The following is a 26,238-nucleotide window of genomic DNA, read 5'->3' as shown; positions in this document are numbered from 1 at the left end:
CTGATCACCATCTTTCCCTTGGGGGACTCTTTTTCCCTCTTTCTTGAGGCCTACCACACCAGTGGTAGTTCTGGGCACTATTGTTTTGGCCAAGTGATCTGCCTTCTGCCCCAACTCTAGAGGAGAAAGTGGACCTAGGTCTACCAGATGCTGATGTAACTTGTCATTGTAACAGTTACTCAAAAGATGCTCTTTCATGTTTACATTGTAATACCCTTCATAGTCTTGCACATTGTTACCTGTTGACCAACCATCTAGTGTTTTTACTGAAAAATCAACGGATTCCACCCAGGAATTACTGGGTTTTTCGAGCCTCCCTAAATCTTATTCTCTAATCTTCAGTGGTGAGTCCAAAGCTCTCATTCAGGGTACCCTTCATGAGGTCATTAGACTCCGCATCTTTTTCAGGGAGTGTTAGGAGTCTATCCCTGCATTTCCCTGAGAATAATTCCCACAAGAGAGAAGCTCAATTTGGTCTAGCTACTATTCTCCCTACACAGACTCTCTCAAATACAGAAAACTATTTGGTGATGTCATCACCTTCTGAATAGTGAGGGACAATCCCTTTGGGTAGTTTTCAGTCATAGGAACTTCCAATCTTCCTGATTACTTTCATCCCGCTACCAGAGATATGTCATTGGCTCATCTCTTTTATTTGCCTTTCTTGATCCAGGAGCTGAGCCTCTAAGTTCAGTCTCCTGGTCAATCTTTCCAGCATGAGTTCTTATCTAAAGGGATCTAAGCTGTGCTTGAGGGGACTGACTCATGTCCATTATCAGCATCATCATCATTGGTATTATCTTCATCCTCAGACTGGGCTACTAGTTTTGGATAATCTTTCTCAAACTGAGCAGTTGGCTGTCTGAGATGATCCTTTTTTGGACTATTGCCTGTCTTGATTCCATAGCCCTTACAGATGCCCCTGCATTGAGTATAGTTTGGGTCCATGCAAGGAGTCAGATAGAGCTCCTGAGCCTGGCTATCGAAATCAGGCATTATTTTACTAAAGTTGGGACCTTTTTAGGAAGTTCAAAAAATAACTGTCACTGAATACTTTTGTCCTAACTAAAGCTCAGATTTTAAAATTTCTAACCACTTAGTTTCAGGGACTGAACCAAGGCCCTAGCAGTTAATTTTAGAAATTTAGAAAAAATATACCATGAAAAATTAAACTATCTAGAGACAATTTCTGGATTTACTTGTGTGGTAACCTATTGTCAAAGTGGTCCTGCAAATGCAATGCTGTGTAACCCACCGCCGATCCACCAATGTAGGAAACGCCTCTCTGTACAGTTTATGAAAATGAAGTACACTATATAGAGAGTACGAGAAATCCTCAAAAGGGAGGTAGAGGTAAAAGTAGATAATACAAACTCTTTTTGTGGTAGTGTGGCTGAGCAATTGGGCTTATCAGAATGTAGTGTTAAGAATTTGTTGTACTCACAGGGGCAGTAAATGAGACATACACTTAAGAATAAATTTGTAAAATAATGTCAATTTTTATATTATTTTTAAGTCCATAAACACAGTTCTAAGGTAAGTACTTTCGGAGTTATGATTTTTCAAAGTTCGAAATATATATCACTTCTATACGCATTTAAGCACCATTGGAAACAATGGGAGGGAAAAATGCATAGGAATTCAGGCAATGCTTTCACGAAGTTCACCATCTCGTTTTAGCTCAATGGTGGGCCCAGGTCTACAGTTCCGGCAGGAGAAGTTTGCGAGTGCCCAGGATCAGCCAGAGGTGCTGAGGTCTTGGAAGCTGGTGCGCAAAGACAAAGGCGCCCACTTGGAAAAGCACTGCACAGAGGAACTTTCAAATAGTACGTGCGTCTCCTCAGAGGGAGGAGGTTGCAAGGGCTTGGAGAGCAGGGCTTGTTGGTCAGTGGCGGGGCCGGGTGCAGCGCAAACAAGTCAGCCAGAAGCTGTGCGCCTTGAGGTCCTCTCGGTCAGGAGCTGGAAACTTGGTGAGGCGATCTCGGGACAGCTCTGCCACTCAGGAAGTGGGTCTCAGGTGACTCGACGTCCTTCGATGGGTGCTTGCTTCTGGTGCTTCGGGAGTCTGGAGTGGACTCTTCTTCTCTGTTTGCCTTTGGGGGTCCAGTACCCCAGGTATTGGTACACAGGTACCTCCAAACTTGGTTGGGAGGCAGAACTGACCCTCCAGAGCTGTTGTACCTTTTCTCGCTTCAGTGATGCGTTGAGGTCGTCTGGGAGTGGCACGTGGTCAAACCGGACTTCACGTGATCGGTGCCTGCTGTGTGCAAGGGAGGTATACCTCCAAGGGAGCTTCATTGTGATTTCTTGAAGGCTGAAGATGCTCTGGGGTTCTTGTATTGCTTTTAGGTTTCAGGGCGACACAGCAGCTGCAATTGCCGAGTCCTTGGAGCAGCTGGGAGGGTATGGCGCCTTTTTAGGTTTCGCCTAGCGAAGGCTGCGCTTGCGTAGTCTCGCTGGGAGAAAACTGATGTTTTCCAGAGTGGGGCTTGAACCCGCCCCTCTTCTCCATTGGCTGGCTTCCTAAACAGAGGCCAGCCATTGGAGGAGAGGTGCGTCACTCCCTTTAAGCCCCGTCTTTTTGGGGTTCGGGGGGTGTTTTTTTAACTTTCTTTCTCTTTTCTTTCTCTCCTCTTCCCTTTGGCTGAAATTTTACCTTCCAGTCAATGGGAAGAGGAGAGAAAGAAAAACACTCCCCCGAATCCCAAAATGAGTCTGCGTTTCTCCGAGGCATTTCTGCTTGGCCTCGGAGAAACATGATGGGAAATGAAAGGGGCTCTCGTGGCCCCATGATCCTCATTGTGCCAAAAGGCCTGGCCCAGCGTGGCACTGTGCACGAGATACCTGCATGCACAAGGCTTCTGAAGGTAAGGGAGTGGTGGGCCCTCTAGCGCGGCTGGCGGCTCCTTACGAGTCTCGATGCTCTCTGCAGGCTCACTGCACACAGCCAACTGGAAGAAGCAAGCGCTTCAATACCTGGGGGTTTAAGCACATACATATCTCCCACTCGTCGTTGTTCATCTTCTTCCCGCACCCCACGGCTACCTAAAGAGGCGGCACCCACCGCCGGAGCACTGCTGTGCATCCCCGGAGGCGGAGGCTCAAGTTTCCTGCCGGGACCCTCCGAACGGGTCCGGCGGTGCGAGGACTCGGACCGGCCATGCAGGGCGAGACACCACGAGCGGGCTGAGGTGTGGAGAAAGCGGGGAGCCTGCCGGTTGAGCGGAATTTTTGAATTTACCGGTCAGAGGAGGAGCGAGCCATTTGCGGATCCAAGATGGCGGCCGCCGCTGTTACGTCTGACACCGTGAGAATGAACAGCGCAGAGTGAACCGACCTGTGTGTGTAATCTGCAAGTGACAGCTTCCAACCCTCGTAATATGCCAGAGATTTAGCGCACCTGCAGCAGTGATCTGCAGGGGCTTAGCTTTATGGGTGGTGGGGGGGCTGTCAATTTTACACCACGAGCAGCTAAGGTGTGGAGGAAGCGGGGAGCCTGTCGGTTGAGCGGAATTTTTGAATTTACCGGTCAGAGGAGGCGCGAGCCATTTGCGGATCCAAGATGGCGGCCGCCGCTGTTACGTCTGACACCGTGAGAATGAACAGCGCTGAGTGAACCGACCTGTGTGTGTGTAATCTGCAAGTGACAGCTTCCAACCCTCGTAATATGCCAGAGATTTAGCACACCTGCAGCAGTGATCTGCAGGGGCTTAGCTTTATGGGTGGTGGGGGGGCTGTCAATTTTCTAGTTAATAGTCGGTACAGTTTTTTTCAGTTGGGTGTGATGAGGAGTATGTCTGGAATTATTACATAAATACATCCAAAAACAGATGCACACGCACTCTCTCGTCTATGTTTTAAATGCCTTAAATTGTTGTTATTTTTCAAGATAATGTTTTAAGTACCCCCTTATAATATGCCCTCCTCTCCTTTTCATCGCCTCTTAAACTCCCCTTCTGCACTGGTTGTAGCTGAAGTTCACACCTCGCTAATCTTTCTGACAAAGCTACGCCCCTGGTTACCTGTCTATTGCCGAAAGGATACAGTCCAGGTCCCTTTAAGAGAACGCATTGGGTTAATGTATTTAGCACACTTACATAATCTGTCCGCCCTCGAGTAGCCCAGAACATCCTAAGATGTCGGGCTCCGCATCTGCCTCATAACATTACATAACCCGTGCCGCCAAGATCCATCTGTGAACAGCACGACGGTCGGAGGAAGTTGGAGTCACGGTGAGCTAGCCGGGTGGGATATTGTGCCTGTTGCGCAGTGCTGTCTTTGGAAATCATTTAGAGGTGGAGCAGATGGTGTCGGCACACAGATCGTTCGGTAGATTTCATTCTTTACAGCCCCAGACATGTCCATCTAACGAACGGTGCAGATATAGCTCCCAGGTGGTTCTTTCCGGTGTCTCCATATGGCGGCTTCAGGTATATTCCAGTGATTTATTTCGACTCCTGCAGGCACCCACTCCATCCCTGGTGGTTCCTGAAGGTGCCCCCTGCGGTCCCTGTTGTTGTCCTTTATGGTTCCTGACTTCTTGTATGTGCCCCAGTGTTTCCTCGAGGTACTTCCCTGTGGTTCCTGCATGCGTCTCCCCATGGCCCCTCCAGGAGACTGCTTATGATTCATTCAGGCGTCCTCTAGAGTTCCTGCCGCTTCCGCTGCCCCCGCGTTTCTTCAGGTGCCCCCATGCCCTGTCCCTGCAGGAGCCCCGGTGCCCTGTCCCTGCAGGAGCCCCGGTGCCCTATCCCTGCAGGAGCCCCGTGCCCTGTTCCTGCAGGAGCTCCTATGCCCTTTTCCTGCAGGAGCACCCGTGCCCTGTTCCTGCAGGAGCACCCGTGCCCTGTTCCTGCAGGAGCACCCGTGCCCTGTTCCTGCAGGAGCACCCGTGCCCTGTTCCTGCAGGAGCCCCGTGCCCAATTCCTGCAGGAGCCCCGTGCCCAGTTCCTGCAGGAGCCCCGTGCCCAGTTCCTGCAGGAGCCCCGTGCCCTGTTCCTGCAGGAGCCCCGTGCCCTGTTCCTGCAGGAGCCCCGTGCCCTGTTCCTGCAGGAGCCCCTGTGCCCTATTCCTGCAGGAGCTCCGTGCCCTGTTCCTGCAGGAGCCCCTATGCTCTGTTCTTGCACCTGCACCTACCGGTCTTCGGTAGTGATTTAAAGCTTTTGATGATTTAAGCCCGTTCTGATCAGGCCAGGTTGCATGCCCCCCAATGTTCTTTCCTGCCAGATATACCTACCCGTTAGAAATTCTCTCTGTGTGGGGCTCTCTGTGTGTGGGGCTCTCTGTGTGTGGGGCTCTCTGTGTGTGGGGCTCTCTGTGTGTGGGGCTCTCTGTGTGTGGGGCTCTCTGTGTGTGGGGCTCTCTGTGTGTGGGGCTCTCTGTGTGTGGGGCTCTCTGTGTGTGTGGGGGGCTCTCTGTGTGTGTGGGGGGCTCTCTGTGTGTGTGGGGGGCTCTCTGTGTGTGTGGGGGGCTCTCTGTGTGTGTGGGGGGCTCTCTGTGTGTGGGGGGCTCTCTGTGTGTGTGGGGGGCTCTGTGTGTGTGGGGGGCTCTGTGTGTGTGGGGGGCTCTGTGTGTGTGGGGGGGCTCTCTGTGTGTGGGGGGGCTCTCTGTGTGTGGGGGGCTGTGTGTGTGCGTGGAGGGGGCTCTGTGTGTTTGTGTGTGGGGGGGGCTCTGTGTGTTTGTGTGTGGGGGGGGCTCTGTGTGTTTGTGTGTGGGGGGGCTCTGTGTGTTTGTGTGTGGGGGGCTTTACAATGCCAATAGCTCTAACTTTTGCAAAGGCGAGACCGTTGCATTGTAAATGCTTGTTTCTTCTGCCGCAGGGCTTCAGTTTTCGTGCAGCAGGTCTTTGTCCTGGTCTTCTCTTGTTCATCGAATCTGATGTTCAGGTCACGTGGTACCACCTAAATACTGAATGTAGGGGAGTTACAAGGGGAAACAAGAAGTAGCCAATGGGCTACGTACCTTTATGGTGTCTACACCCTCTAGTGACTGCTTCCTGTGGGAAGAGGCACTACCCTAGCCCTGATAGGTTTTCTCACCATCCCAAGATGGTGGTGAAATTACAGTATTCTATGCAACAAACAGATACTTACAGGGTAAGTAACATAATCATCTTTTAATTGTATTGGCAAAATTCCGACCTGCCAGTGTGCTGCTGACCGCATGTCTAAAGTGAGAACTAATTTGATAACACTGCATGCCTTTTTCAGTGCTTCTCTATGGGGAGGTTTTTGTTTTTCCTATAGCTCTTTATTCCTGTATCCACTCATCTTCATTTTTCTTATTACACATATTTTTATTTATCCTGGCAGAGATCTTTGACATGCTTTATTTAGTATATGGATTGTTGTTTGGCTAGTTGTTTCATGTATACAAGTTTAATTTTCTTGTTATACATAGCAACTGCAAGTTCAGAGTTCTTGGCTTCTTTCTTGTTTGCCCTATACTTTTACTTGAGTATCTTGCGGCAGTGGAAAACCTGAATGAAGTTATAGATGGATACCTAGTTAATTTCTTTGAAGAGATAACTTTTCAGTAAACAAAGTGGTACAGGTAATTTCTTTATGAGCTTAGATATACGATCAAAGTAAAACATAGTTTTCTCTATTGCACCCGAGCCATTTATCAGCAGAGTTTCTCTTCATGAAATAGACTTGTCTGGATCGAAGTGTGGTTTGTCACTGCACAGGCTAATGTAATTAGTTATGCAGTCATAATCTTCAAGGACAGACCAAAATCCCTTTCTGCAAAATAAGATGGTAAAATACAGAGAAAAGTAAGGGAAAGCGTGCCTGGTCGATTCGGGCACAAGGGCATGGCCACAATGTGAGGATCAGTTCTTGATAAGGACAGAATGGCAAAGCAATTAGGAGTAGACTGTTAAGAAAAGCAAGACATTCTGGTGTGTACATGAGAGAACGTAGTCTTAAAAATCCTTAGTTTCCTTTTTGATTGCGACACCAGATGCCCAATTAACCAAATTCCTTACGAGGGTACTTTTTCCTAGCTTCGAATAGAGATTTGAGATCGCACCACTTTTATTCTCTTGCCTTAGAACTGCTCCCTTTTCTGACTTGTGCAGATTTCCTACTTTATGGTCCTCAGTTTTGTTAATTAGGCCCAAGAAGAGACTTTTACTTTACCAAATTCTCCGACATAGTGTTCTACAGAGTTTTGAATGCACCCCTCTTAAAGTAAGGAGTATTATTTTCTGTTGCCCTGGGTCAAAAGAGACTTTTGGATATAGGCACATTCTTCCCTACTTCCATTCATCTCACCATGCCCCTACATAAATAAAGGCAGATAACCTGAACAAACCAGTAAACCGAGTATCAGCCGTAAACTAGTGTTTAAGATCCTCGGTGCCCTTCCCAAGGTTGTTGATGCATAAAAATAGCATGTGGCACAATATGCAATTCTAATTCAAATTTATTTTAAAAAAAAGGTATTTTTGTTTATATTTAATATGTTTAATTCAGTTATTTTATTTGCTGTTACAGATGGGTCCATATAGTTTGTGCCCTCTATGTTCCTGGAGTTGCATTTGGGGATATCGATAAACTGCGTCCTGTGACTCTCACAGAAATGAATTATTCAAAGTATGGTGCCAAGGTAAGAGGCAAACATTGTCATCCAGCATTTATTTTGAAGTGTGCATTTTTTGTAATATCTCGAGTAGCAATGTTTAGTTAGAAGTCCCTTTTCATGCCACTAAGATACCTTTTTATATGTGTTTTGTGTGTGGCGGCTGGGATTCTACAACCCTGTGTTCTCTATAATATCCATCTTAGCGCAAGAATTTATGATTCTGACATCTATTGATTCACTGGATTAAAAGACTTCCTGGCTTACCTCTTAAGTCATAAAAAATTTCATCGAAATCCAACACTAGCCATACTTGTTTTATTATTCTAAAAAGCGTAGTAAACTATTGTTAGGATTCTCATCCTAGAGGAGATGACTTACAGAATCTTCTTATATACTGTGCATACAACATATAGGCAAGAGTGCACTCCATCAAGTTGGTCGATAGGTGTATTTAATTACTTATTTGTTATGAAATAAATCGTGTTTATTGACCTCAAGATACAGACTGAAATTAATTACCTAAATCATCACTACTGGGATGTAAGAAAGGATGGGCAAGCACTAAGGCGGACCTTAAACGCAAAGAAACACAATGAAAGAGCATTACTTTTGCGCTCCTTTCCTCAAGGATGCAAGTGGAAAGTTTGTAATTGAGTCATATCCCACCACTCTTACCTGTTGCTACGAAACAAATAGACTGTACCACGAGCAGTCAGGAATTTTGGCCAATGGAAATAGGAAACTATTGAAATTATGCATAAAAAAATGATGGGTATAATTAAATTCGAAAGACAGACGGGAGAGCTGAAGTGGGGCTCATGGTTGCATGAGTGCCCAAGTTGTAATTGATGCCTTCACCCGAATATTCCAGAGTAAACGGCAAAATGGCGCAAGCAATTCGGTAGGTGGAATATACATTCCATTGAAAGAAAAACATTCATTTGTGTTAAAAAAAAAATAGGAATACTAATTAGAAAGATAACCTCCAGCCCCACTTGACCTCAGGACTCTAGCGATTGAAATCAGTGAAAGATTGTAATGCTGTTTATTTCATTTTTTTTTTCATTTTAAAGGTTTTATATACAGCACATTTAGAGAGAGCCTCATATCAATGTGAGAGTCTAAAATATGTTCCACATTCACACCTCAAGAAACAAAAGAAATGTGGAAGAGAATATTGTCCTTAAATTGGTCCAGTCCGTGAATGTAAAAACCAATGCAGGAGCCTAGTAACATGCATGCTCCTAAGTGCTTAGTTATTTAGCTGTTTCCTATTAACTTGTTCTCATTTGAGGCGACTGGCAGATGCGTTCATTAAAAGGTCCACGGTCTGAGAACGTTAACTAACAGGTTAGAAAATAGAGGCACCCAATGTAAGCACTGGGATACCATCCAGAACATGGCATTAACTACATGATTAGTCTTCCTTAACTACGGGAGAGCTTATTTAAAAAAAGAAATGACACTAGCATAAAAAAATATATATATATTTGGATAGAAAGTGTTAATGTGCTCAGCCTTGTTTGCAATATTACTGTTTTGAAAAACTTGCTAGGCCTGAATCATCTGATTGCTCTCAACTTCAGTGTCGCCAATTGTGCGATCCAGAGTAACTAGCATTGACAACCCTCTGTGTCTGCCTCTCCCCTGGGATTCATGAGAGCATGTTCCCTGGCCTTGAGCATGAATGTGGACCAATTGTAAATGATTTGAAGCTGGAAGCGCTATATCTTTACTACTCTACTAGTGTAATTTCTTCCAACATATTCCTGTTTCCAAACTTGCAAAGAGCAATCAATACAAGTTACAAAGAGTAAACCTTTTTTAGGTTTTGCCTGGCGAAAAGATGCGCTCTGCGCATCTTTTTCGCGCAGGCGAAATCCTGATGAGTTCTGTAGTGTGGCTCTCCCCCTTTCCCGCCCCCTCCCGCTTGTTTTGGTGCCCGTCTTCTGCTCCGGCCGGCCGTCGTCAGCTCTCTCCTCCCCCTTTCCCGCCCCCTCCCGCTTCTCTCTGATGCCCGCCTTCCGGTGAGACACTGTGATGAATGCCACTGAAAGCCCTGGATGGACTGGGCTGGGTCCGGGTCAGTCTGCTCGGTAGTGGGCTGACTAAAGCGTGAACGCTTGAAAACAGCTTGAAACATTGAAAGAACATATTTGAACCAGCCTTTGACAATAAATTATGACGTAATGCAGCTAACACAAATGTAACGTGTGAAACTGCAGACTGTTATGTTCAGCCAGAGTGGAGCTTCAGAGTGGAGCTTCAGAGTGCAGAGTGGAGCTTCAGAGTGCAGAGTGGAGCTTCAGAGTGCAGAGTGGAGCTTCAGAGTGGAGCTTCAGAGTGGAGCTTCAGAGTGGAGCTTCAGAGTGGAGCTTCAGAGTGGAGCTTCAGAGTGCAGAGTGGAGCTTCAGAGTGGAGCTTCAGAGTGCAGAGTGGAGCTTCAGAGTGCAGAGTGGAGCTTCAGAGTGCAGAGTGGAGCTTCAGAGTGCAGAGTGGAGCTTCAGAGTGGAGCTTCAGAGTGGAGCTTCAGAGTGGAGCTTCAGAGTGGAGCTTCAGAGTGGAGCTTCAGAGTGGAGCTTCAGAGTGGAGCTTCAGAGTGGAGCTTCAGAGTGGAGCTTCAGAGTGCAGAGTGGAGCTTCAGAGTGGAGCTTCAGAGTGCAGAGTGGAGCTTCAGAGTGCAGAGTGGAGCTTCAGAGTGCAGAGTGGAGCTTCAGAGTGCAGAGTGGAGCTTCAGAGTGCAGAGTGGAGCTTCAGAGTGCAGAGTGGAGCTTCAGAGTGCAGAGTGGAGCTTCAGAGTGGAGCTTCAGAGTGGAGCTTCAGAGTGGAGCTTCAGAGTGGAGCTTCAGAGTGGAGCTTCAGAGTGGAGCTGCAGATTCAGAGTGGAGCTGCAGATTCAGAGTGGAGCTGCAGATTCAGAGTGGAGCTGCAGATTCAGAGTGGAGCTGCAGATTCAGAGTGGAGCTGCAGATTCAGAGTGGAGCTTCAGAGTGCAAAGTGGAGCTTCAGAGTGGAGCTTCAGAGTGCAGAGTGGAGCTTCAGAGTGGAGCTTCAGAGTGCAGAGTGGAGCTTCAGAGTGGAGCTTCAGAGTGCAGAGTGGAGCTTCAGAGTGGAGCTTCAGAGTGCAGAGTGGAGCTTCAGAGTGCAGAGTGGAGCTTCAGAGTGCAGAGTGGAGCTTCAGAGTGGAGCTTCAGAGTGGAGCTTCAGAGTGGAGCTTCAGAGTGGAGCTTCAGAGTGGAGCTTCAGAGTGGAGCTTCAGAGTGGAGCTTCAGAGTGGAGCTTCAGAGTGGAGCTTCAGAGTGGAGCTTCAGAGTGGAGCTTCAGAGTGGAGCTTCAGAGTGCAGAGTGGAGCTTCAGAGTGCAGAGTGGAGCTTCAGAGTGGAGCTTCAGAGTGCAGAGTGGAGCTTCAGAGTGGAGCTTCAGAGTGCAGAGTGGAGCTTCAGAGTGGAGCTTCAGAGTGCAGAGTGGAGCTTCAGAGTGCAGAGTGGAGCTTCAGAGTGCAGAGTGGAGCTTCAGAGTGGAGCTTCAGAGTGGAGCTTCAGAGTGGAGCTTCAGAGTGGAGCTTCAGAGTGGAGCTTCAGAGTGGAGCTTCAGAGTGGAGCTTCAGAGTGGAGCTTCAGAGTGGAGCTTCAGAGTGGAGCTTCAGAGTGGAGCTTCAGAGTGGAGCTTCAGAGTGGAGCTTCAGAGTGGAGCTTCAGAGTGCAGAGTGGAGCTGCAGATTCAGAGTGGAGCTGCAGATTCAGAGTGGAGCTGCAGATTCAGAGTGGAGCTGCAGATTCAGAGTGGAGCTGCAGATTCAGAGTGGAGCTGCAGATTCAGAGTGGAGCTGCAGATTCAGAGTGGAGCTGCAGATTCAGAGTGGAGCTGCAGATTCAGAGTGGCGCTTCAGAGTGGCGCTTCAGAGTGGCGCTTCAGAGTGGCGCTTCAGAGTGGCGCTTCAGAGTGGCGCTTCAGAGTGGAGCTTCAGAGTGGAGCTTCAGAGTGGAGCTTCAGAGTGCAGAGTGGAGCTTCAGAGTGGAGCTTCAGAGTGCAGAGTGGAGCTTCAGAGTGGAGCTTCAGAGTGCAGAGTGGAGCTTCAGAGTGGAGCTTCAGAGTGCAGAGTGGAGCTTCAGAGTGGAGCTTCAGAGTGCAGAGTGGAGCTTCAGAGTGGAGCTTCAGAGTGCAGAGTGGAGCTTCAGAGTGGAGCTTCAGAGTGCAGAGTGGAGCTTCAGAGTGGAGCTTCAGAGTGCAGAGTGGAGCTTCAGAGTGGAGCTTCAGAGTGCAGAGTGGAGCTTCAGAGTGGAGCTTCAGAGTGCAGAGTGGAGCTTCAGAGTGCAGAGTGGAGCTTCAGAGTGCAGAGTGGAGCTTCAGAGTGCAGAGTGGAGCTTCAGAGTGGAGCTTCAGAGTGGAGCTTCAGAGTGGAGCTTCAGAGTGGAGCTTCAGAGTGCAGAGTGGAGCTTCAGAGTGCAGAGTGGAGCTTCAGAGTGCAGAGTGGAGCTTCAGAGTGCAGAGTGGAGCTTCAGAGTGCAGAGTGGAGCTTCAGAGTGGAGCTTCAGAGTGCAGAGTGCAGAGTGGAGCTTCAGAGTGCAGAGTGGAGCTTCAGAGTGCAGAGTGGAGCTTCAGAGTGCAGAGTGGAGCTTCAGAGTGCAGAGTGGAGCTTCAGAGTGCAGAGTGGAGCTTCAGAGTGCAGAGTGGAGCTTCAGAGTGCAGATTCAGAGTGCAGAGTGGAGCTTCAGAGTGCAGAGTGGAGCTTCAGAGTGCAGATTCAGAGTGCAGAGTGGAGCTTCAGAGTGGAGCTTCAGAGTGGAGCTTCAGAGTGGAGCTTCAGAGTGGAGCTTCAGAGTGCAGAGTGGAGCTTCAGAGTGCAGAGTGGAGCTTCAGAGTGCAGCTTCAGAGTGCAGAGTGGAGCTTCAGAGTGCAGAGTGGAGCTTCAGAGTGCAGAGTGGAGCTTCAGAGTGGAGCTTCAGAGTGGAGCTTCAGAGTGGAGCTTCAGAGTGGAGCTTCAGAGTGTCAAGAGCAATGCCAATAGCTCTAACTTTAACAAAGGCAAAACCATTGCATTGTAAATGCTTGTTTAATCATTGTTTGTTCTGTTCACTGTTATTGCTCTGATGAATGTTATTGTGATATAGGGACCTGAAATACAGGTGGAATGTTATACCTGGAAGAACCCTCTCGGCACATTCTCTTGATTGCTTGTTGAGTTCTTGGTTATAAGCATAGAGGCTAAATCAAATATAGCATATTTTTTCTGGTTTTTCTTACCTTTTCTGAGACCGTTTGTCTTCAAGGTCTCCATCTAAAAGAGCTTTTGCGTGCTGATGTCATCTGTCTGCTTTGTATTTTATTATATGTTTTAGGTGTATTTGGCGGGGGGGGGGTATTCGGTAGAAGTCTTGTGAACATGATGAGTTACAATATACATCGGTTTGTATAAGCTTGCTTGTGTATTTATCTTGAAATCTAAGCATGCATGTATCCTGTATATATTTCAATTGTTTTTTTCAGGAGTGTACTTTCTGCGAAGATCCACGTTTTGCAAGAACAGGTGTCTGCATTAGCTGTGATGCTGGAATGTGCAGAGCCTATTTCCATGTGACATGTGCTCAGAGGGAAGGACTTCTGTCTGAAGCAGCTGCTGAGGAGGTTAGGTTTGGGAATCTTGTAAATACATTTATGCTGGATTCTTCTCCCTGCAGGCTCCTCACCTATTGAACATTCCCAGGTATCAGACTTGACCTGGAAACCTTTCATAGCTCTCCTGCACTAGTAGGTGGTGCTCGCATCATCTCAGCACTAGAAACTGCACATTTGTGACATCACTGGAACCCTATAGTGCCACCCCGGTCCACAATATGAGCTCCCCTTTTTATGCACCCTCCGACATGGATCCAAAGCTGCTTTCTGTGATTTTTTTTATGTTTCTGTTAGGATATTCTATAAAAAATGCCAAACTTTTTCTGAGCAGTAGGTATCGATGTCTCTCCAAACCTTGTTGTAATTACAGTCAAGAAATGTCATTCTCTGATTCTCCTGATGTGTGCCTTTGGTGCTTGGTGTCAAAGCATGATTCCTGGTTGTGTGACAAGTACTGCCTTGCGCACTAGAAAACCATCAAAGAGCATCAGACCAAGATTTTTATGTTTTGTGTGCATGGCCAGTGTCAGGCTTAATGCAGTTTATGGTCGGGATCATCTCGAAGTTGAGTTCCTGTTCCTCCTTCTTTTATTCCTCCAAGAATAAGAAGGAACCTAACAACGAGAGGAGAAGTAGATCGTATGACACACTCTTCAACATTGTTTGAGATTCCGGAGTATGGATCACCTCCCCATACTCTCCTTCAGTGGAGTACTCATTGGATCGGGAATTAGTGGACTTGTTACCACCCTGTTTTTCTGGATGCAGATGGCTACCTTGCCTTACTAAAATGCCAGAGGCCTGGACATATCAACTTAGACTGTGATGCAGTGCCCCTCAGGCTTTGTTACTCCGGAGGTAGCACTGTTCCATGTTGTTTTAAGGAAGGTGGCGTAGGTGTTGGTATTATCTTAGCATATAGTGGAGTTGAGATTTAACATCTTGTTGGACCAGCTTCCGCTGTCGAATCCTTTTACCCCATTTAATGAAGCATCTCTAGACCCTCTGAGGGTAACCAGGGATTAGCTCACAGTGAGGCCAGACATAAACAGCTTAATAGCCTAAAGGTACAACCTGCACCTGTAGACGCATCATTTCTTTTCGTTCATCCGTCACCAGAAAGCCTTGTGGTTTAATTGTCTTCATGCACCAAACAATCTTGGAGCTTATCTTGAACCCCCACAAGATAGGTAATTGAAAAAGCTGCAGGTATCAACATTATTGTTAGCAGGGAGGTGATCCCTCTGTCATTGAGTTTCACCTGTCTGATGGGCAGATACACCCATGCTTTTTGAAACATGGTGGCCATGGTAGTGCAAAATCTGCCAGTCCCCCTCGGACACAAATTTGCCGAAGTATTAAAAGATGACCAGGACACCTCTTGGTACATCATTATATGAGCCTGGATCAGTAAACTCTATGGCTAAAGCCATAGGCTCTTCGGTAGCCCAGCACTGGCATGCCTTATTAAGGTTGACTAGATTTTCCTGCAATGTTCAAGTGACGTTGATGTACATGCCATTTGATAAGACACTGCTCTTTGGGAATAAAGTTGATGGTGACTTGGAGAGAGATTTAGGAAGACACAGGGATTCCTAGAGCTCATTGGTCTTCATTCTCCTACCAGAGACTATGGACAATTTCATTAGTTTCACAGCTTCTCTGGAGTTTTCAACATGTGAAGGTCCACCCAACCGAATCAGTTGCTTCACCAGTATAGAGGCAAGGAAATGAGTTGCCAAGCCCAGCAACCTTCATCCTCCTCTTCCTCTGGGCCACCTGGAAAGCCACTTTATCTTTCCCTTCGAGAAGAGTATGCTCTATCCTTTTAGAAAGCTTACCCTGATCACTCTTAGTCCCTGCAGTTAGATATTATCTGTGGATCCTGCAGCTGTAAGTAGAAGTAGAGTTGGTCCCATAGTTAGATACCCAGACAGGGGTGCTAGAATAGATTCTTCCTTGTCCCAAAAAAGGATGGTTGTTTTTATCTGATCTTAGGGTCTCAAGCTTGCTCTTGTGCAATGAAGGTTTCAAGATGCTTTCCCAATCCCAGGTTATTTTGTGAAAGATTGGATGTTGTCCCTCAGGTTGCAGGAGGTGTATTTCTCATACTGATCCTTTAACCGCAGAGGAGGTACCACCATTGATTGGTGGGAGCCACACAATAAGAGTTTGCAGTCCTCTCATTATGACTAACATTGGCACCTCGAGTTTTCACAAATGGGATGTTAGTGGATGTGGCTAATCTGAGATGTTCGGGGGTCTCTATTCCCATACCTGGGCGACTGGCTGCTTATTGCCAGAACATTGCAGATGGTGTTGTACAACCTGCAGGAAACATCTAATGTGCTTTTCGACTTACATCAACATGCCCAAGTCTCACCTAGTGCCCTCTCATTGTCTTTTGTTCTTAGGAGAAGTACTAGAAACAGCATATCGCTGAGCCTTGTCTCTAACTCAGAGGAGCCAGGACATTCAGGATATGGTTCAGATGCTTTAGGAAGGGGCTTGAGATTGTCCTGATCTTACGCATTATCTCCTTGTTTCCTGCATCCTCCTGGTCACTCAAGCATTCAGACACATGGGAACTCTCAATTTATGTCTTCGTTGACCGTGGTTTAGGTGAGTACCAACTTTTGTCTTTCCATGATCAAAAAACTGCTATGAGGCATATCTCTCAACTCAAAAGCTGTGTCTGGAGATCATTCTTCAAAAGATACCTAAAAGGAGAACCACCACAAACCAATTATGAAGGTACAGACAGTGGATATACATCTCCTGTCTGATTTTGCTGTTTAAACGTGGGACCCGGCTACCCCACTTGTTCTATTCCCAAGTCCTTTAAGTCCAAGGAACATAGTGCACTGAGGGGATACTTGCAGGACTGCTGTGCAACCAGAGCTGATGTCTGCCCATCAGCCAGCTTGCTGGAGGAGAGAGGATATCACATAAGTCCGACCTCTTTCTGGAAGAGATTTATACATGACTTGATTCACCTAGGATCTTGCCTTGCTGCTTAGAGAGAGAAGAAGCATGCCAACACAAATGGTGTCTGTCCAGCAGGAGCAAGGTGCAGCATGTTCCAGATGTCTTTGGGGTTTTCAGAGGAAGAAGACTGTGGCGAGTGATCTGTGGACACCAGTGCCTACTGGCCTGCAGTCTGTCATCTGCAGTTCGTAGTGGAAAACGTGAAGACACAGACTGTGATCACTTAGTTACACGTGGGGGCTGGGATCCTGAGTCAAAATGCACTTCCTGTGTAGCAGTGTGGTCAACTGAAGATCAGCCAGTGTGAGTCTGTTTCGCCATTAGAAGAGTGGCCAGTGCATGGCCGCTCTGTAAGCCAAAGACTGCTTGTGCCTCGCTGCACCACGGCCAGAGAATCGGCACATGCGTGGCCACTTCATGCCCAAGATTCAGCCCACACAGGCTGAACTGTTCACACCATGATCAAGCCTTCATCTGGGACCATCGCTCCTGTCAACAGCTGCAGATCATCACAATGGATTGTGCCAAAACAGGAATGTAGGATCCCCATCTATTAGGCGAACGCCGCAACAGCTAACATCTGCTGACAGCACATCACCCTTCATTGGGGAGATCTGCACCTCCCCCATAATCACAGTAATACCTTATCCCAGATAAGGAGGAGCTGCCTAGACCAGAAGTGAGTCATCGCTACCATTGAGCAATTGCTGAAGGGGTTGTACTTAGCTCAGTTTTCAGAGCTATAATAGGGCTTACTGCGGCATATTCGAGGCATACGATTCCAGGGTTGAGGCCCAGTTGTCCCGGCTTGCCCTTTGGCCCCTGAAAAGGGTATGACATTGCACATGCTCTTTATACCATTTACTCACTTTAGTACATTTTTGATCATTTTTGCCTTGACTCACTATCTTGTTCTTGCATGTTATAATACGTTTTGAATGTATGCAGTTGATTAAGTGTGTCCTAAAGGAATGCATTATCACTTCTGATATTTGTGAGCATGCTTGTTTGGAAAATAATTGTTGTAAAATACAATTACCTAAAACAATCAACATAATTATGGCATTTTGGTGTACGAAAGATAGAATCATCCAACTTGAAAATATCAATGGTGCTAACCATGCCTCTCGATATTCTCTATACCCTTGTATTAGGATATAGCCGATCCTTTTTTTGCCTATTGTAAACAACATGCGGACCGATTTGACAGAAAGTGGAAGCGGAAGAACTACTTGGCTTTACAGTCTTATTGCAAGATGTCCATGCTGGAGAGAGAGAAAACTCTAACACCTGAAGCACAGGTATGATATGAGGCTTATTCTATGTTTATAATAATCAGGGTTAAGTAAAAGCTCAGCTTGTGACTCAAATTCAAATATGTTTATTGTTGTAGAAATGTTAGTTTTATTTAAATCAAACTGGCATGAAATGCCAGATCCAAATAACATTTGTAAGATGAGACAAATAAAGGGATGCGCACAATAAAGTTTTAGACATGTCTGTTGGTTGTTGTGGTACATTTGAAACCGAGTGATCTACATACATCTATCAAGTGCATTTTTTTTAATTGTAGTTTACATCTTTCCCATTTTAGTAAGCCCCACATCTTTCTACATTAACCCCTTCGCTGCTGCCATCAGCCGTTGGACGTCGCACGAGCTACCTCCCTGGTGCTGCGCACGGCCGATGCGGCCGCACCCGTTTCTTCGAACGTTCAGCACTGGCGCTGAACGTTCGAAGCAGCAAACGGGTTTAACTGCCTTTAAGTCGTTTTATTCTCCAGTATTGGCTTGTTCATAGAGTGATATTATCAAATGAGTCCACCAATCAGGCTGTAAACCTCCAGTAATTTAAAACCACAATAAAGATTGGTAAAATTGTCACATGCCCCGGAAGAGTGTTTCTGTATAGTGGCATGTTCACCTCATTGAAAACCACAACAACAGTGAATAATGCGATGAATGCACCTTAACACTCTCGCTCCCACAAAATGACACCACAACTCATATTTTGTACTACACTTACAGTGACTCTACCCTGTCAATTTGAGTCACATCAGAACATCAGGATTTCTCATTTTTGGAATTGCCTGCAAGTCATCCCAGTCTCGATTGCACCCACGCCAGCAAAGTGAGTGTGTTTGCCTCTTTAAGGCCTGTTCAGTTTGTAAAAAAAAAATTTTGTGCAGATTCTCTGTGTCTTAAATGTATTTACTGCCCTGATCCAAAACATTAGGCATCCAGATGCGATACCTGTAACACCCTCCATGGCAGGCTTTATTTTTACAAGAGCACAAAAGGGATTCCGTCTCAAGGGAGGATTCTTCAAGATGTGCCCCCACCAGAAGTTCAGGAAAAAAGGTACAAAAAATAAACCATTGGATGTGCCTGGGGTAATCGCCAAGGAGGTGCCAGTGAAATCTGCTACAAAAAACCAACAGTCCACTACTCTTGATACAGACAACCACCTTTCTGACTCTTAAACTGCAAAAGTGGTGTGTAACCCATGACTTTCCCTCTATAGCATCATCCAGAGGTATAATCCGGTCAGCAGATGAGCCACCATTAATAGCAGTCTCTTCGTTGAAGTCCATGTCGATGCTTTCTTGATGTCAACAGTCACCTTGTCGGGCAAGTCATGGATAGTTACCTATATGTCAGTAATCTTTTTGATGGTCCCTGTAGGTGGCTCGAGGACCAGGTGGATGTGTATAAACAGTGGACGCAGACAATACGTAGTTTTCAACAATGTTTTTTTTTATTGCAGTGACGTCTGGGGTCGAAATTAGGTTTTACAAGTTCCCATATACCGGACGTGTTTTTCAAAAGAACAAAATAACTGGAATTAGCGAACGCAGCACAATGGCTAAACTCTGGTAGGGGTCTGCTTCCCCCTCCTCCCAGAACCGTCCTTGGGCTTGACGTCCAGCTTTCTGTGGGTCTTGTTTCCTCGCACGTGTTCCAAAGAAGGGAAAAGGAAGCACAAAGAAAAATACCGTGATTAGCTCAAACTTGTCCTTCTCTGGACTCATCGTGCCACCACCACCAAGCGTTGTGCAGGGCAAAGGGAATGGGTCATTGGGGAGTGAAGGTGTCATAGGAGAAATGACGGTAAGAACCACTAGTGGTCTAACTCCCTGTGCCACCCCACCACCGCCACCAGAATGACCTCCTTAGTGACACTTGCCTTGGGCCACGACCCGCAAGCAGGGCCGTGGCGTTGGGACCCGGGCGTCCTTTCCCTCCTTTGGGCTGCCGGGTTTGTCCGCGTTGTATGTAGCCTCAGAAATCTTCGGTTCTGTAGTAGGGGATCTCTGTGTATAGTCATAATCTCTGAATAGTCCCGCCCATGTGCAGAGAGCCTGGAGCAATCAAAATAGTCTCTTAAGTCGTCTTCTTCTGCAGTCCTGCATAGACACTTAAGAGAAAATAAAAGACAAATAATGCAGCCTGACATTAACAAGCCTACATTGGCCAGCACTTCATCCTGAAGTGAAAAGGATAGCCAAATAATATCATTACATTTTACACATTTTACAGAGTTTCACCACACAAATAGAAACTCCCCTTCACAAAAATCCTTTGCATGATAAAGAGGAAGGGTTGGACAGACCAGCCTCATAGGCTGGCATTATGTGTATGGAAAAGGGATACCGTGCCTTTAAGGAACCCTCCAGAGACCCTCGGTATCCCATGATGCACAGCCAAAGGCAAGTTACTTTCAGGTTTTTTTCCGGCTCCTGCTAGCAGGACCCTGGAGCATTGAGCTCTACCTTTTTGGGTATATCTTCAATTTCTGGATATTTTTCAGTGAGAATTGTTTTTCACTCGATGTCTGGTGTCTTCCTCTTACAGTTGCTGTTTTTTTTGACCAGTTTTACTACCTCTATCTTGTCGAAATGCCAGCTTTATTCGACAAGTGCCCTGAGTGTTGTAGGAAGAAGGCCAAGTCAGACCCCCACAGAGTGTGCATACTCGGTCTGCCTGCTACTCATGTACCTGACTCCTGTGATATTTGCCATTCTTTCTCCAGGAGGACCCTGCGTGACAGGGAGAAGATCCGTCTCCAAGGCGTGGAGCAGAGGAGACATCAGGAAGCAGGTGGGACCTCTGGGCATGGAGGGACTCTATCTTCATCCTCTGCCTGTGCATCAGCTTCTGGGGGGCTTCCCAGTCAAGAACAGGCCTGGAAACGGCACCGGTCCAGGTCGACGCCGAGGGCTTCGACGTCCGTGTCGAGAGGTATGACTACTATCTGTTCCCCGTCGACCCAGGGCTCTGGGTCGAAGCAACATCGAGAGCTCGGACGAGGTCGATGTCGAGGACTTCACCGGCGTCAACACACCGTCGTCGTCGTGCTGAGCCCTGAAGAGGCAGGCGCTTGCCGTCGAGGCGACACCGCCGTTTGCCTTCAACGTCGGCACGAAGATCAACGTCGAGGAGACGAAGATCGACGTCAAGACGATCGACGTCGAGGAAGGAAAAGTCGATGTCGAAGAGGAAGTCTACTCCCCGGACGGGGTCTAGTGTGGTGAGCGTCTCTTCATCAGAGAGTTCCCGGTTTCGGCAGTGCCGGCCTTCCTCCCCAGGAGAGTCTACCTCCAGAGCATCCTCTCCGAGACCTGCTCGTAAGAAGAGGAGAGTACTTAGATCTCCGGACTCTGATTACTCGAGGACCTACTCGCCCTCAAGGCCTAGGACACCTACTCCACCACAACAACTACCTCCTCTACCTCCTCCTCCTCCGCCTCCTCCTCCTCCACCTCCTCCTCCACCGCCTCCTCCTCAGCCTCTACAACCGAGGCCTTTGATTCCGGCTCAGCCGCCTCTTCTTCCGCAACAGCCGGTGCCGGTGGGTCTGGTGAGACCCAGGAAACCGAGGTCCCGATCAAGGGAGAGGCATCGCTCTCGCAGTGAACGTAGATCTTCCAACAGGTCATGACGTAGTCGTCGTAGGGAGAGGTCGCGGTCCAGGCATACCAGATACACTGACTCTTCCAGTGACAGGAGGTATTCGCCTACTTTGTCTGACTCTCCTCCAACGAGGGTGTCGCCAGTGGATGACATTGTGACGTTTCAGGACGTGCTGTTGAGGGGAGCTGCGTAGTTGGGGATAGCACTGACGGTGCCCACCCCTTCCACCTCTGTCATCTTTGAAACGCTACAGCATAAGCACCTGTCTCACCCTTTGCTGCCTTTGGTGCCAGGGTTGGAGGAACCGGCCATGGAGCTGTTCCTGACACCAGCCTCGGTTAAGTCTGCTCCATCCCGGCTTCAGAAGAAGTACAGGCCCCCGGATTCAGATCCGGCGTTCCTGAGAACGGATACTGCCCGGATTCGGTTATTGTTACAGTGGCAAAGAAGCAACACTCTACTTCTCCTTCGTCAACGGTCCCTCCGGACAAGGAGAGCCGTCACATGGATTCGGCAAGGAGAAATGTCTGCAGCACGGCAGCCACTTCTATGAAAGCTGCAAGTTCGACAGCACTGCTGGGTCAGTATGGCCGCTCCTTGTGGGAGTCCCTACAGCAATTCATTGAGCTCCTCCCGAGGGACAGGAGGGAAGATTTTCAGGAAATCTTGAATGAGGGCATGATGGTTTCCAACCAAGTCATCAGCGCGACTGCAGATGCCTCTCTCCTGGCTGCTCACGGGTACTGCCATGGAGTAACCTTGAGACGCCACTCCTGGTTGCGCCTTACCTCTCTTAAGCTGGAGGCGCAGCAGCGTATTGCCAACTTGCCCTCTTTGGGACTAATGCGGATGAGGAGATGGCCCGCATGAAGGAAGAAGTTGAGACGCTGAAGGCGGTCGGTTTGGAGAAACCAAAGGACCAGTGGAAGTCTTTCCGCCCCTTCCAGAGGCGCTACTCCTCCCAACGATTCCAGCGAGGGCAGAGTTGCCAAGCTGGACAGCAACAGCAACAACAACAATATCAGACGCAGCCCTTCCAGAAGCATCACAGGTGGTCAGCAGGCCTCATCGGGTAATAAGGGACCGGCTGGGTCGAAGACCTGAGGGATAACTTCCCCCTTGTCTGTTACCCACTCCAGTAGGGGAAAGCATTAGAATAACCCAGCAGAGTGGAGAAAAATTACTCCGGACAAGTAGGTGCTGAATATTGTTTGCAATGGATAAAGTCTTCGTTTTGTCAGCCCTCCTCCAGCTATTCCACCGGTTCGCTTGCAGTACCAGCTGCGTGAGCTCCAATCGGAGGCCGATACCCTATTAAGAAAAAAAGGGGATAGAAGACGTCCCTCTGTCTCAAAGGGGAAAGGGTCTATACTCCAGGTGCTTTCTGGTACGCAAAAAGGAAAAGCACGAGTTCAAGGCTATTCTGGATTTGCGACAAGCAAACAAGTGGATCCGCAGGGAGAAGTTTCGCATGTTGTCCTTGCACCACATTTATCCTCGGCTGCATCGAGGAGACTGGCATTGCGCAATAGGTCTGCAGGATGCGTACTTCCATGTACCCATTGCACAGAAACATCGGAAGTTCCTACGCTTCCTAGTCGGCACCAACCACTATCAGTACACCGTACTTCCGTTTGGTCTGAAGTCTGCACCCAGGACTTTTTCGAAATGCATGGCAGTGGTGGCGGCGCACCTGAGAAAGAACACAGTGTTTGTCTACCCGTACCTGGACGACTGACTAATCGAAGCCTCCACCTTCCAGGAAGCACAATTACATTTCAACAGGACGGCTGTTCTGTAGTGTAGTTCCTATATTCCCAATAGGCTCTGCTCATTGGAATAATATAAACAGCAGTGTAGACGTAGGACTGAGGTCGACTAGGTCTCTATTGACTATATTAGGCTAGCTCAGAGGTCACTAGAAACTTTCTCGAGTAAACAAGGAGGAGTTTAACTTCCCTGGATAGACAAGAAGGGATTAGCTTCTGACAACCATATAACATGACAACTTTGCTCCCTCGGAATAAAGAGTGTATCTCTAGAGTCGTGTGAAAACAATAGATGGTTATTTCACTCAGTCAATTGTGCATACTTAGTTTCACCAGAGTGCAGAGAAATAGAGAGACGGGTGTTTTCAATAAAAGGTGTTATTTATTGAGCAGTCTTCTTTCTCATGCAAGAGAAATGAATTGCCACAATTGCAATACTTATCATAAAGTAAAGTGCGTACAGTAAAAGGAGTATTATGAAATAATACTGTAAAAGCATTGATATGGTTTCTTAGCCATATGATACTTTAAAATGGATAAAATATATACATACATAAAAACATTGACTAACGTACTCAACTGGTGCTTCTAATCTACGCCTACCCCAGTGTACCTGACCTAAGCCTAATACGTGGGAAGGAGTAAGTAAGTTGCAGTTTAGGTTAAGTTGGTTTTTGCCAAGAATCTGAATCAAGAATTCTCTTAAGGGTTTAGTCAGCTCCGTACCTTGGTAATAGAATGTAGGAGGTCTTGTTTCTCTCTCTCAGGACTCGATATCCCAGCAACCCGCAAGGGTGGCTGGAAACACCGGAGCTGGATTTTCTCGTCTGGAGAAAAGACAGCGTCTTTCTCAGTGCGTCAAAACGGAGGGGCGGTGTCCTTGGGCTCTTCGCACCAGCTGGGCTTCCGGGGAAGTAGATAGCCGCTCTGCTCCAAACCACCGTGTGTTTGCTTAAGGCAGCGTTGGTATATTTATACCTGAAAGGTGCCGGGTTTGACGTAAGGTTGAACATAAGACGTCACTAAGAACTAACAGTTCTTTCTGGACTCTAGGTGTTCTTGTGCAAATCAAAACAAGAGCAGGGGGATTTCCTGGGCTGCTGGAGGCTTGGTTTGTTTAAAGAACGCGCTGTACTTTCTAGGAGTCTAGGGGAGTAGCCTTGCCGTATTTGGACTGCATGGGCTATTACTATATATGGATATGATTCTTATGCCTTTATAAGGATATTATTTATTATAACCATACAAGGGCATAAATTGAGAATATCGAATTAGGGTCCTAGATAGAAACACAACACCCACTCCACGTATTCATGTCCATCATTACTAAAAACTAAGCAATATTAAACATATAACGATGCAAGTGTGTTTTCCAACCCACCCCAAAATACATAATTCGCATTTGAAATGGTATATGGTAAATACACGAAAATGAGTATTGGTACTGTACGCTTTGCAAGCATTGTTATCATTCAGTTGAATGCATATATATATATCAGCTGAATGAAATGCGAAAATTACACATGAAATGGCTCTGTATACAGAAAAGAAGGTCGAGACCATTTCATCACATATTTATACAAATGCTGTACATGTGCTAGAGACTGAGGTAAAATATTGTCTCTAGAGTTTATAAAAATAGAAGCTCTGTTCTTTAAGAATAGTACTACTTTAAGCAGAGTACCATGTGCCAGAAAAAGGGTAAATATTTTGGAAGTGAAAACATTTTTTTTTCGCTTTCAGAGGAAAACTAGTTCCAAATGTTGTCAGTAGCTTTTGTTTATCAAAACTGAAGGCCGAATTCAGAGTTCAGGGAACGCTGTGTGCTCGTTGTTTTTAAAAGTTATTCTTGTTGTTCAGGGGAGAAAATCATATCAGACAGGCTTGCAAAAAATTGGTCTACAACATCAGGTGAAAGTTCGACCAAGTTCGAAAACGCTGCAATAGTGCATATATGAGAATCATTGCCATCCTAGATGTCGGGATCAGCAATGCTCACTGAAGGTTGTACCTCTTTGGTGCTGCTTTCCTCTCGTACTTCACCGCCACCTACTCGTAGTGGTGAAGTCTCAACGAATGCCGTCATCAGAATAGGTAACCGCTGGGGACAACACGATGCATGAGTCGTTACCGGACCTAGCAAGGTATCTGTATCCATTGGTACTGCTGATGGTAGTGTAAGACAGACGTCCAACACGCATTCTTCTCCGCATAGCATACATCGAAGCACACGTAAGATGCAATCTTGCCAGATTGGTCTGAATGAAAGAAACCAGGTTGTACTTAGATCTCTTAGCCGGGCAAATCCGAGGACTTTAGTGATGCGGTCCCGGTAGCGTATAGCTAGGATCGTTTCTTCCATTGTAGCTGGAGTTCTGTCTGTGGCTTGGCTTGCCATATCGGAGCAGAAGGATCAAAAATAAAATTCCTGCTACGAGTCCCAAAAGAAGAGGCAGACCGCCAAATAATGAATGCACAAAATTCGGGATAATGCCCAGAACTGTTTGAAAGGGTGCTAACAGTCCCGAAAAAATTGTCTTAAATACATGTGCGATGCCACTGGTATCAGACCTGTTTAAAATTTGACCTAACATTTCTACGAAATGCACGGGGCAATTTGTTGATAATAGGGAATGTATCTCTGCTGCTGTCCTTGCAACTTGCAGAACATACGTTTCTTTGGACGAGGTTAAAGGCACAGTTGTCTGTAAAAGAATGGATTTCATTCTGCTTAAAGTATCAATTCAAATAGAAGAGATATTCAAAGAAGGCCATATTGCCGCCTCCATGTCTGGATTGCTGTTTGGATACAATACTTGCATACAGCAAGTGACCATGGAACGAACGCTCACGAGATAGGCTTTCCCTGGCACCATGCCACAACAGCTGGGGTCACTTATTAGAACGTAGCTGCCGTTGGAAAGCTGTCTAAAAAATGGCTCAATCTGAGTTGCAGGAGTGCTGTGCAGGTGACATGAAAGGTTATTTGAAGACCCTTCGCAGGCTCCATGCAAGTTAATACCTTGACACAGAAGTGTACCACTTAGTGATTTTTTACAATTATTACCACTAAGAAATACCTCCTTTTTCCCTTCACTATAACATTTGTGTGTATAAGGAAATTCCCATGTCGACTTGATGTATCCTTTACCCAACCTTTCATACAGGCCTGCTGGTATATATTTTTGGCAATACTTAAACTGGAAAGTTGTTATTGGGATTGTAATCGTCCCATGTATTATCCATTCAATGACAGGTCTTTCTGACATTGTCAATGGTAATCTCTCAAATTTTTCAATGCTCAGAATCGTATAGTCTGCTCCATTTTGTGCCAAACTGATTTGTTTATCAGTAAGGTTAAAGAT

The 26,238-nt window shown here is 46.8% G+C and overlaps 1 protein-coding gene across 13 annotated transcripts in view; it reads left to right on the top strand.

Moving 5' to 3' along the window:
- Nucleotides 1–26,238, top strand: part of PHF14 (PHD finger protein 14) — a 1,314,486-nt gene that overhangs the window by 284,942 nt on the left and 1,003,306 nt on the right. For all 13 annotated transcript variants that reach the window (XM_078663794.1, XM_078663786.1, XM_078663795.1 and 10 more), the window contains exons 6-8: nt 7,500–7,611; nt 13,075–13,212; nt 17,346–17,492. In XM_078663794.1, the coding sequence (XP_078519920.1) occupies nt 7,500–7,611; nt 13,075–13,212; nt 17,346–17,492 (397 nt within the window). The remainder of the gene's footprint in view (nt 1–7,499; nt 7,612–13,074; nt 13,213–17,345; nt 17,493–26,238) is intronic.

This window comes from Lissotriton helveticus, chromosome 10 (assembly GCF_964261635.1).
Source record: "Lissotriton helveticus chromosome 10, aLisHel1.1, whole genome shotgun sequence".
Classification (NCBI taxonomy): Eukaryota; Metazoa; Chordata; class Amphibia; order Caudata; family Salamandridae; genus Lissotriton; species Lissotriton helveticus.
The sequence above is the reverse complement of the archived record's forward strand: the minus strand, read 5'-3'. Positions and strand labels throughout refer to the sequence as shown.